Here is a 13,204-nt window from a genome sequence, read left to right on the forward strand (position 1 = left end):
GTCTTTTTTCGGTCAGATCTGTTTTGTATAATGCGTCACTCGTCCTGCCAGACGAAGCTTTCGCGCTGTAACTTTGGATCCTGCTCGTTGTTTAATGGTCGAAAGAGGCTTTCATTCATCATGAGCCCCCTCCACTCCACGTTCAGACTTGGGGTTTGTTATGATGTGTTTTGAATGGAATGATTTCATGTGAAAGTGGGTGAAACTTAACAGGTTTTCAAGTATTTTTAAGCCACCCTGTATAACTGCTTTCTAGAAGTCTTCTGCTTTCTCATGCGTACCAAGAGTGTGTGTTCTGTTACGTGGGTGTTCTTGTGTGAGAGAGAGCTCGTATGAGTCCAGCGGTGGCCAGACAGACGGGATTGCATTTTTAACATCCACTGCAGACCTTTTCTACAAATTAAATACTTGATAAACAGATTGCAAAGGTCTCCCAAGTGTCTGTCTGTGACTTGTCCCTGTTCGTGCACAGTTTCTGTGATGCCTTGCAGAATGGTGGGCATCCAGAGCTGCCTGTTAAATTGCATCTGCACCAAAAACCGCAGACCCCCATACCAGACGAGCTCCCCTGCCAGCCAGCCAGAAAGTCGGCCAACGACCAAACGGCGTCTTACCAACGCGGCTCTCTTTTTCTCCTGTTTATTTCTCTTAACATCTTTTTCTGCGCTTTCGTGATTTCCCATAGATTACATTTTGATTTGAACACTTATCGAGAGATCGTTGATTCTTCCTTACAGCATAAGCAAGCATAAACCACAGACTAATCATAATTTGTAAAAGGAACCCCAAAAATCCCCAAACACTTTGATAAATTGCTCTAAAACAGGAATTGAACAATCTAGCTATGCAATTATTAAACAGTCACACAAAAAAAAAAAAAAAAAAAACACAGCAGGAGAAAAGCTGTAAAGGAGACCTGGAGTCAGCACATATGGTGGCAATAAACAAACCTTTTTTTTCTGAGCATCTGTGATTTAAAAACCACTGTGAATACCCCCAATTACTCCTAATGATGCTGCCAATTAACAGCAATGTGCAATTTTCAGATTAGCAAATGTCAGTTAGTGTTGGCGTGTGCTTTCAGAGTGATTGCTCTTCTTGCTGTTGAATGCAGAGACTAACAAGCTTCAAACTCACAAAATGAACATGACAAGACAGGCATTCATAACAAAGGAAGAGATTTGTGGATGCCATTATTTATTTTTTTCATGTAACTACACAGGATGCTGCTATAACACACTGACCGGGAGCATTATATGATTCATAATGACTGAGACCTGCTATTCAATTCAATTCAATTCAATTCTTTATTTATTTGTCACATGTAGTTATAACTAGTACAACACACAGTGAAATGTTTTTTCCGGCTAAAAAGTACTCCCCCCCCGACTGTGCATCTTACTAAACTTATAATAAAAAATATCTATATAAAAGTATAAAAATGTATAATATCTATAGCATGGCTACAGTTGTTCTGAATTCTACTTGTGCTTAAAATAATGACCCAAAGTTATCAAAGTAACTGTCAGAAATCAAACCAGCCTCCAGTGCTGCCACTAAGCCCTATTATTATTCTGTTCCCTAAATGGAAGATGAGCCAGTTTAAAGAAAGCAATTCATGGCACAAATTTATTCATGGCTGTGCGGTGCATTGTCTTGTTCTTTCTGAGTTTTTAAGCGCGACATGGTTGGCATTTAAAAACAAGCAGCGTGAGCCTGAAATGACATTTTGCATGTCACACCATCACAAAATAACTCCTGACAGTCATCTGTTCAAAGACAGCTGATTAAAAGAGTTCACGGGAGAGTTGCAGTGGAAACAGGAGTCTTTAACACGCTGCTTGAAGCCAGCACACCTACAGTCGCTGCTGGTCAGCTGTCTGATTGTGGTTGTGAAAATGAAAAAATGAAAGTTACGCAGTTGCCAAGTGCCATCTAAACCAAACACAGCCTTAGACTATGCTGAACAAATACTATACTGTAATAACTGTATGTTATTTTTGTGCCTAAATAATGTGTTTGCTCATATAAATTTTAAAGTATCGTTTTTTATAAATACCCAGTGTCTGTCTTTAACATATCTGAAAAAGCAAGACACTTATACGCTTCAAATTCTCATAGAGGACATAAGGAAAAAGATGCCACTGCATTACTTCACACTCATGGAGCTAAATTCTCGCATCACTTAAGTGATTTTCGGAATGTCTGGCATTGTAAAATGTTCAGTAAGATGGACCAAAGAGTGAAAGTGAGTTTTATTTTTCTGTGTCCTCTCTTTGTTCCCTTCAGTTCTTTGCGTGTGACACCAAAAGCCTGGGATGCTGTTGACCATGCTGCTGGCTCCTGTCTCTGTGCTACTGATGCTTGTGGTGCCTGCTTTTGCCGGAGGGTACGCCCCCATACCCCACATGAAGTACATTCAGCCCATGATGAAGGGGCCTATTGGACCTCCGTTTCGCGAGGGCAAAGGACATTATGTTGGTGAGTAGTTCCTGTGAGTGTGGAATATGTAGCCCTTTTATGTCTCATTTGGTCCTGTAAAAGCAGTCTAATAGGTCCCCTCACACTTTACTGATTGGTCATTTAGGTCATTGGAAAACGCTGATAACTGTCATTTTACAACCTCAGTTCCAAAAAAGTTGCAACACTGTATAAAATGTAAATCAAACAAGTAGAGATTTGTAAAACTCATAAACCCACATTTTATTCACAGTAGAACATAGAAAACATATGAAATGCTTGTACTGAGAAAATGGACCATTTTAAGAGCAATGCTGGCTTGTTTTGAATTTGATGATAGCAACATGTTTTTAAAAAGTTGGAATGAGGGAACAAAAGGCTGGAAAGGTCATTGGTACTAAAATAAAAGGCCAAAATTGGTTTATTTTGCAGTAACATGACTTGGTATAAAAAGAACGTCTTAGAAAGACGTTTCTTGGAAGTAAAGTTGGGCAGAGGTTCGTCAATCTTCAAAAACATGTGTCTACAAATTGTAGAACACTTTCAGAATAATGTTCCTGCACTTAAAATTTGTGAAGACTTTGCATATCTTATTATCTACAGTACATAACATCATAAAAGCTTTACAAAACCTGAGGAAATCTCTGCGGACAAGGGACAAAGCCAAAATCAATATTGGACTCCTGTGATCTTTGGAACCTCAGGCATTAAAAACAGAAAAATTACTGTATGGGGAATACTTCATTAACACTTCCAGAAAATATATATAAATTATGAACACAATTCACTATGCCATCTTCAAATGCAGATTAATGCTCATCGTGCAAAGAACTCAACATGGTCCAGAAATGCTGCCGACTTCTCTGGACCAAAGCTCATTTAAAAGGGACTGAGGCAAAGTGGGAAACTGTTTTTTGTTAAAACAAATCAAACAATGAATGTGTTTTTAGAAAACATGCATCCTCTGCACTAAAGAGGAGAGGGACTATCCTGCTTGTTATCAGTGATCAGTTTAATGGCCTGCATCTCTGTTGGTATGGGGGTGCATTAACACCTATGGAACTAGCAGCTTGCACGATGCTCGATGCTGAAAGTAAAATACAGGTTTTAGAGAAACACACAGTATGTGCCCGTCTTGATGACGTCTTTTTCAGGGAAGGCCTTGAATATTTGAGAAAGACAATGTTGAACTGCATACTGCATCTGTTACAACAGCACAGCTTTGTAGTAGAAGAGTGCGGATTCTAAACTGGCCTGCCTTCTGTCCAGACCACCTTAGCAAAAAACACAACAAAGACCCAGGACTGTTAAACAGCTAGAATCCTCTATCAGGCAAGAATGGGACAACATTCCTTTCCCAAAAGTCCAGCGGTTGGTCTCCTCAGTTCTAACTCATTTATAAACAGTTGTTTAAAGAAGAGAGGATGCTATACAATGAGAAACACTGCGCTGTCCCAACATTTATGAGACGTTTACCTGATATCAAATTCAAAATATGACCTTAGTATTTTCTTAAGATGGTACATTTTCTCGGTTTATACATTTGATGTTTTCTAAAAGTTTTTTTTTTTTAATTTGAATAAAATATGGGGTTTTGAGATTTGCATATGATTGCATTCAGTGTTTTATAAAACACACATTTTACATTTTACATTTTACACAGCATCCCACCCGTTTTTGAAACTGGGGTTATGAACTACCTCCATAAAATGTAACCTTATGTCTAAAGCACCAAATCACATGAAGCTCTGACTGCACACTGTGTGCTGAAATCGCTCGATTAAGATTAAATCAATTCTAATCTAACTCTAACTACACCATTCGCAAGGCCAGTGGCACCATAATTAAAAGATATAGGGCATAATAGAGCATAAAATTGGAATATGTCATTGGTCTTTGCTGGAATTCACCTTTCAGTAGGTGTCACCAGAACCACATTTTTGCACTTGGTCTGACAGACATACAGACAGGCTAATAAGATGACAACTGTCCCAGTCATGGCAGACAAAAAAAAATCAAAAACCTATACAAGGAGTGTATCTCAGCTAAAGGCATGCTTTGTATAAATAGAATTGAAAAGAATGTGGCAGAAGTTGGATTTCTGATATATGTGGTACATTGAATATGAGTTTGCTGCCACTGTGTGGTAATGTATCCACACTGCATTACTAATGAAATTATTCAGTCCTCTAATGGAGCAGCTGACTGCCTCTTTTCCACAGTCGGCTAAGACAGCCTGACTTTTTGGGTTGGCTTAGCATCTCAAAAAATAATGCCATATCATTATCTCTGGTTTGAGGCACCTAATTTTTCTTCTGTGTGTGCTATATTAAAGGTGCTGTAAAATGTTATATGTTCAAGTTTTTCCTAACAACCTAATCTTCTGACTGCTTGTGCTCCCCATCCTATCAGAGGGACTGCATTTATTTAAATGTAAACATTCATAAATGTACAATACTACAGTGTGCACAGTGCATAGCATGCTTTTACTACTTTGTTTTAGATTTTATAGCTTTTCTCAGTTTTCTTGGCTCACTTCTCAAACAAACAACAGTTAAAGTTAGCAAAAAATAATTAGAGAAAGTCTTGAATGAATGAAATGAAAGAGAAACAGTGAGAGCATTTAGCATTCTCAGCACAGCTCCCTACAGTGTGAACAGGTTTTGGCTGTTTAACACTTTTTGAAGTAGGTTGTGTCTCAGTTGAACAGCTTTATTCTCCAGAATTATTTCTGTGAGTCATCTGATGCTGTGTAATAAATTTAGTTTTTTTTTTTTTTAACTCTGCGATCCCACAGTTGATTAGTGAGAAGTGACTTGAGCACATCAGAGTTATGAAAATGTGTCAACATGAAGGACCAGGTACTCAGGTAAACATTTTATAGAGGAAAGAGGATGCCCATAGATAAGACATATGGAGGGATAAGCCCCTGTGTGAGGTTACTGAGAAGCTGTGGCACTGTGGACTAGTTCTGTTCTGTGCACTGCTCTATAAATTGTCTGTGCTTTTTTCTCTTTACTTTGTTGTGTGACCACTGCAGGAAAAATAAAATCGCTCTCTAAAAGTACATGCAAATGTAAGTGCTCTTTTGCATTACAAAGCAGCATGTAAAGCCTCTTGTGCTGTTTATATCAGCGTAGTATAGCATTCACTTTGATACACAACAGAAGTCAGTTACCCCAGAAAATAATAGTCTGGTACGGTGCAGTTCTTATGAATTATTTTGGCATATTTGTCTTAACATTTTTGAAATTTCTTTTTTTTTTTTTTTCATTTCACATAACAGCTCATACATGTAGTAAGACAACCCACAAACAGCTGCATCTCATCCCAAACATTGAATTATGTGTCAAAATTGGGGAGCTGTCAGTAAGTAAGTTTTAGCCACTATGTAAATTATAGTGGTCAAAATGTTTACACACTTTGTAAGATTCTGAAATGCTGAAATCCTCATCTTCTAATTTCCTAAAAGTCTTTTCATGCAAGCTGTCACAGCAAATTCTTACTGTACCAAACCATTTCCTCCTATGGTCACACAATACACTAAACTACAGTAAAAAAAACCAAAACAAACAAACAAAAAAACCTTAATATACACAACACTGTACAGAACAAAATATGTAGCATAACAATAGCAACAAAGAAAATATTATCCTGCTATGTGCAGGAAGAAAACAGCTCTGTGGATCACTATGCAGCCTGTCAGTCCTTTTTCTTTGGCCTCATATTTTCACAGACCTCACACATTATGCTATCCCTTGCAGTATAACAGAAGAAGAAGCAGCAGTGTCCTGGCAGTCCTCTGCCATCCTCTTAACTAGTTTTACACCCTCACACATCCTCGTCCTCCTTCCTGCCAAGGTTGTAGCCCTGTAAAATGTGTATCTAAGCGGGTTCCTATATCTTTAGAAAATGCTGTAACTCTTTTGCTCTGAGTTTCTATGAATATGTTTTCTAATTTTCATATAAGTGACTTGGACCTGTGGGCTTGGCTGATTTTGATGACTGGATGAACAGTTCTGCATGCAAAGACATACACAAGAAAATATTGGTATTATATTTTGGAAGTCTGAAGTATTCAACAGAATACTATACAGTTGTATAGTCATCTGTATTGCTCACAAAGCAATGCTTGTTCAAAATGTCAGCAATTGTGCTAAGTCATTTGCAAACACTAGCAATGATCTTTCTGGTGTGCTCAATAGCAAACTGCTTGAAAATTTCAGCTGTCTGTAGGGGGCGATATTGGTCCATGGTTCCATTAGGAATGCCATGAACGATTTCTGGAAAGTGTTCAAAGGCCTGACAAGGGTGACATTCTAGGGATGAACAGGATGCAGCAAACAGGAAGCCACATCAACCTTAAACCAAGGTTTAAGAATAACAATTCACATGACTAAAGGACTAAATGGATCAGATAGGGCAGGCTCATCAAGTAATAGAAGTTTTGCAATCAATCTCAGTTCTATTTGACAAAGATCTCCTTGTTATTAGCTAACATTCACCATTTAATCAGACTTGGAGTGCAATAGACAGGAACTGTGTTGCTAAGTAACTGTGTTATTTGTGTTTTTCCTCCTGTTTAAGCCTGGCTGTGTTGCACTCCACTGTTATAGGAAAGATTAATGACAGAGTTTACAACCTGTGGCACACTTTTCATGCTGTTTTCCTCTATGGTTCAAAATCAAAAGTAAACTCCAATAACCTTAACAGGAACTCCAACTGAGTCAGTTAGGACAACATCAAAGGTAACTCAGTGACAAGTGTTTGTCACTTGTGATTACATAACAAGTGATGGACTGGTGACCTTTCCAGAATTTAGTCTAATAGAGTACCTTCAGACTGGGTAATATCCAGCCACTCACAGCACTGATAAAGTAAAAGAAAATGAAATGGAAATGAATTATGCCACTGATTAAGATATGACTTTTCAGTCTCTAAACTCATACTGAAGTATGCAAAGTATTAATTTCTTAGATAATAATCATGCAATATATTTTGTCTATTTCTCGAATTTTCAGTGTTTCTTGTATGTAGATAATTAATTCTTTGATTTCACAACAGAAGAACACAACCAGCCTGGTTTTATGCCTTCTCTTTGTAGTACTAGTTAAACTCTTATTTAAAAAATTACCCTGTATTTTTTACAAATGAAACATTTCTTCAATAAAAAATATCTTTTGATTCAAACAGTTCTTTAATGATAAACTCACAGACACTTGTTGATTGAAAAGATGGATAGTCTATCAGTTTCCATAACAGCTAAGTACAAAGTAGTATAAAGTAGTCTAGAGAATCTTATCTATTCTTCTCAAAGAATTCAACTAATTGTATTAGAGTTAGTTATTAAAATCCAGTCACCATAGTAGTGTGGATTGAGGTGACATCTTTTCTCTCAGACATCAGCAATTTAAAAAAATACTTACTTAAAGTACTTAATAATGATGATGATGATGATGATGATGATAATAATAATAATACCTGTAACAGTAGTCCTAACAACCTGTACATATTTTTTCTAGATATGCCACCCATGATGGAAGTGAAGGGGGAACCCGGACCCCAAGGGAAACCAGGACCAAGAGGCCCCCCTGGACCACCAGGCGTTCCAGGGAAACCTGGACTGGGAAAGCCTGGTTCCCAAGGCCCACCAGGTCCTCAGGGACCTTCAGGCTTTACGGGAATTGGTAAGCCTGGACTTCCGGGACTCCCAGGAAAGATTGGGCCAAAGGGGATGCCTGGGGTTAATGGTGAGGTAGGCCCTCGTGGTGAACCAGGTCTCCGTGGTCCTCCTGGGCATCCTGGGCTTCCTGGCCCAGCTGGACTGTCCTTGAATGGGAAACCTGGGCTTCCAGGTATGAGAGGCCCACCTGGGGTCCATGGCGAGCCAGGAATAAAGGGTATAGCTGGCCCACCAGGTGATCGTGGGCCTAAGGGCGAGAATGGAAATGGGAATCCAGGGCTTCCAGGTCTAAGGGGTTCTCCTGGCCCAAAAGGGAGTGTTGGACCACCTGGTCTTTCAGGTATTGGCACACCAGGCTTAAAAGGTTTGCCTGGAGTACCTGGTCCTAAAGGTGATAATGGACTCCCAGGTGATCAAGGACTCCCAGGAGAGGCAGGGCCCCCGGGACTACAAGGTTTGCCAGGGCCAGTTGGGTTGGGGAAGCCTGGGCTAGATGGACTTCCTGGAGCACCAGGTCCACAAGGTCCAAAAGGTGAATCTGGGGCCAGGGGTACTCCTGGAATGCCTGGAACTAATGGCTATGGAAAACCTGGTCCAAATGGACTAAAAGGAGAAAAGGGACATGGTGGATTTCCAGGTCTCCCGGGGGATAAAGGAGAACAAGGACCAACTGGACCAGTTGGGAAGCCAGGACTTGATGGACAACCAGGACCATCAGGACTTCAAGGTCCAATGGGATTGCCAGGAAAACATGGAATACCAGGACAGAAGGGAGAGCTCGGGCCCCGGGGTCCTCCTGGACTGCCTGGCCTTCGAGGTGACCAAGGCCCCAATGGACACTCTGGAAAACCTGGTATGCCTGGGGAAAAGGGCATCCCTGGGCCCAATGGTCCTATTGGAAAACCTGGACCTAAAGGTGAGGCTGGGCATATTGGCCCCCCTGGGAATCCCGGTATAACAGGTGCCCCGGGGCCTAAAGGGGAGTCAGGGTTTATGGGAATTCCAGGCCCCAGGGGCCAGTCGGGCATTCCTGGTCTTCAGGGGCCCATGGGTCCCATGGGTCCACAGGGTCCCCCTGGCCTAAAGGGTGAACAAGGACTTCCAGGGCCTCCAGGGCTGGGCAAGTTGGGTGAGAAAGGTCCTATAGGTCCCCAGGGTCCTCCAGGGAAACAAGGCTCCCCGGGACTTAATGGCATACCTGGGCCTCCTGGCCCTCCAGGACCCCCTGGGCCTCCAGGAAATGGCCATACAGTTGTTGCAGGGCCAGAGAGTTCAAAGTTAGATGGGGGAGAAATTCCAGATGACAGAAAAGGCCCTGCATATAGTCAAGTTCCATTGTCCGCCTCTGTGGCACCAGCCTTCACAGCTGTCCTTACCACACCATTCCCTCCTTCAGGCATGCCAATCAAATTTGACAGGACCCTCTACAATGGGCAAAATGCCTACAGCTCTTCTACTGGCATATTCACTGCTCCTTTATCTGGTATATACTACTTTGCATACCACATGCATGTAAAGGGAACTAGCCTGTGGGTAGCATTGTATAAGAACAATGTACCAGCCACTTACACATATGATGAATACAAGAAAGGCTACATGGACCAGGCATCTGGTAGTGCAGTCTTAGAGCTGAAGGAGGGTGACCAGGTATGGGTCCAGATGCCTTCAGATCAGGCAAATGGCCTATATTCTACAGAGTACATCCATTCTTCCTTCTCAGGATTCTTGCTCTGTCCCACATAACCCTATCTTTTCCTTAAAAGATGTTGCTAGATTGGCACCTCAGTGCAGCCCTTAACCTAAAATACCTGCAGCCATTATAGAAACACAAAACCCATAAAATACTCGATATTATTGCCATAGTCTTTATCTGTCTCGCCCTCAACAGCACAAGTGAAACAAAAACTTTGTGAATGAAGTGAGTTTTTAAAGGCAGGGGAAGGAATTTCATACTGTGTTCTTTATTTCAGTGTCCTTCAAATGTGTGTTTTAGTTGTGTTTTATGTTTGTGTTTTTTTTTAAGCTTTTAGCTTATTTTAATTATTATATTGTCATAATTTTATTGTTATTATTTGGTCCATGTCATCATTGTTGTTGTTGTTGTTTATTGGATTCAGACTATTTTGTGCCTTACTTTGTAATGTGCTAGAAACCTTCCCGTGTGACTGCACAACCTGCCCACATGCTCTGACACAAGGACGACATCACCAAACTCTGATGGGGGGGGAGGTCATCGCTGCAGTCATGTTGCCCTGGTGTGTTATTTAAATCATGAATTGCTAGAATTATATTGAAAAGCCAAAATACAACACAATAAATATAGGCATACATTACAATACCCAAACTAAGTATTTGGTGTGCTGTGTTACTATTTACTTTTACTGAAATTTTTGGGATTCTAAATTGTTGCTACATAAAAAAAAAATTGTGATTGAACTCAGCAACAGTTGGTTTTAGAGTGAGATATATTTAATGATAGTGAACATACGCACCTGTTCAGGGAGTTTCTCTGCTTCATTATGCATTTAGTAACCTACAAATTTCAAATAATAGGTCTTCCTCTTTCTTGTAATTTAGTTTACATGCAGTTCAGAACAATTAATTCTACAAATAAACATGACCTCACATTTAACAAGGTAGACACCTTTAAATTGCCCTTTAAAGAGATCAGCATCATCAAGCAAGACCCCCGCATCACCCCCCACCATCATTCTTTAGGACATTGTTAAAAATGTACACAGTCAGTGTTCACAGGCCAGAAAATAGATAGTGTCCATTGACAAATGGACAGTAAGGACACACATACTGCTGATTCAATGGCCTGTTTCCTTCTGTTGATCTGTTTTTTTTCCCCATCACTATCCCAGGCATCCTGTTCACACATTCTAACCATCACATCACTGATTTCTAATATCATTAAAAACCCTTTCCCTGATTTCAAGGGAGCCGTCTGCACTGCCACATTAGAAAAAAGATATAATCCTTTAACAACATGATGCAAAATCCACAAAGATTTTGAAAACCTGAGTCTGCTGAGAAAACAAGGAGGCAAAAGGATAAGTAAACAACAACAACAATTCAATTACGTTCTTCACTGCCAGTTCCTGTGTTGTTTGTGATAGATGTCAGGCAAATAAGAGCAATTTTTAATCATTTGTAGCTCTGAATGACAGGATTTTCTAGTTATTTCTAAATCAAATGTGTCAAAAATTGCTTAACTGCTGAGCTTAGTGTAACATCTGTGGCCAGGATGTTTCAGAACCGGATAATGTCAAAGTGCACGGCTGGAAATGAAAATCAATTTGCCTTTAGTCCATAAATAAGTGAAAGGGTATGACTGAGGCCTGAAGATTGTGAAATGCAGGTTGTGTAACATTTTAACAAAACCACCCCAGATTTCTGGGAGAGGTGGTAGGTCAGAGGTGTGTTTATTCATTTCTGTTGGATGAAGTATTAAAGATCCACTCTGTGCATGCGTGCACTTGTATGCTTAGTAGGTATACCCTTCAGCCCGTCACTGTGTCACTGCGTGCGTTTGTGTGTGCGGATTTGTCACAATGTTCCCTTGGCGTTCAGGTCACGAAAACGTTAGCGAGGATAATAATAAACTAAAATTAAGTTACAAAACTGTAGGAACGGCTTACAGTCCCATCAATGTTCCACCAGAAGGTTTTGAGTTTTGTTTTTTGTTTTAAAGAGAATCTTGTAGAAGATTTACTTTACAACACTCTAAAGATGAAAGGTGTAAAGGCGTGCAATAACTACTTTGTGCCAAGTCACGAACCAACAAATTTTTTTTTTTAAAAAGACATAAAAAAAAAGACATACTATGAAATGTACAAAATGTTTATTCACTAGTTGTAGTTACGAATCACAAAAGATAATAAGATCTAGGCAAAACAAAACAAAGGTTGGTGCTTCTATCTAACTTGTGCCGCCCTGACGCTCGTAAACACTGAATTATGACTACCTTACATCATGATGGAAGAATGTCAATGTACACGAGCATGGTGCCAAACATTTAGCCTTCCCATTAGAATGAATGTATAATGTTTGACTGTTTTATGGTGGGTCACAGTGCATAAACAGTAACTCTTCACGTCGCTTTGGAAAATTAGTGTGAGGATAAGGCTTAATCAGTATTTCTATTTCTATGTAATGCACTTACTCTTAGCCCTTTCTGTCTCATAACATGAACACATCGACAACTGCTATGTATCATTGTTGCTATGTGAGTCTACAAAGCAGTCTCGTTATGTACTGTATGTTGCCTTTTATTTTTTTGAATCACCTCCTCTTTTTCGACACACGGTGAAACGGTGATGAGAGTTACATGCGGCTGTTACACTCTGTCCTCATATTTTCTTAGACAATGTCACTTGCTTGCTGAGTTTGCTCTGTGTGCAAATCATTTAACAAGTGTCACTGAGATCCATGTACCGCAAATGTTTTGTTTTTCTTTATTAGAAAAAAAAGAAAAAAAAAATCACAAAAGCCTTGCTTCGGTTCTTAAGGGATATATGTTTGTTTTAGTTTCAGTATACAAACGGCCATTCCCATTTGCACATGAAATTAATGAAGATGTATTTATACATTTATGATAATTTAATAGGGATGCCAAAACTGACCACCGAAGCCTGGGACATATAAATGGTATTTAACAGCATCGATGAGTTAAGAGCATTTACAACTTGTAGTTAGCATTCTAGAGTTGTTTGTGAAGGATTATTTGTATTATTTTCTATTTGTGTAATGTACAATGTATCAACGTATAGGTTTTTTTTTTGTCTTACAAGGCTATTGTGTGCACTATGCAATAGAATTTGGGTATAAAATGCACTCCTTTTTGATTGAAAATGTTTGTCTGCTTATACAAAATCTACAGTACTTGATTGTATTGATACCACGTCAATAAAAACAAAGAAAAAAATGCCTTGGATGCTGGCGTGAAACTTCATTGACTTTCTGTTGTATGGTTATGTAACAAATAAAATATATATTAACTGGAATACAGAGGCTACTACTACATCTTAAAAAAAAATCAGTAACACTTGGTAAAAA

At 39.6% G+C, this 13,204-nt stretch overlaps 1 protein-coding gene across 1 annotated transcript in view; it reads left to right on the forward strand.

Annotated features, from left to right (window-relative positions):
- col8a2 (collagen, type VIII, alpha 2) overlaps positions 1-13,082 on the forward strand; it is a 56,904-nt gene extending 43,822 nt beyond the window's left edge. Inside the window, exons 3-4 of the mRNA XM_040020303.1 lie at positions 2,290-2,481; positions 7,983-13,082. Coding sequence (XP_039876237.1) covers positions 2,319-2,481; positions 7,983-9,886 — 2,067 coding nt within the window. The 5' untranslated portion in view covers positions 2,290-2,318 and the 3' untranslated portion in view covers positions 9,887-13,082. The remainder of the gene's footprint in view (positions 1-2,289; positions 2,482-7,982) is intronic.
- The last annotated feature ends 122 nt before the right edge of the window (positions 13,083-13,204 follow it).

Source organism: Simochromis diagramma, unplaced genomic scaffold (genome assembly GCF_900408965.1).
Source record: "Simochromis diagramma unplaced genomic scaffold, fSimDia1.1 OVJJ01000753.1, whole genome shotgun sequence".
NCBI classification, from domain to species: Eukaryota; Metazoa; Chordata; class Actinopteri; order Cichliformes; family Cichlidae; genus Simochromis; species Simochromis diagramma.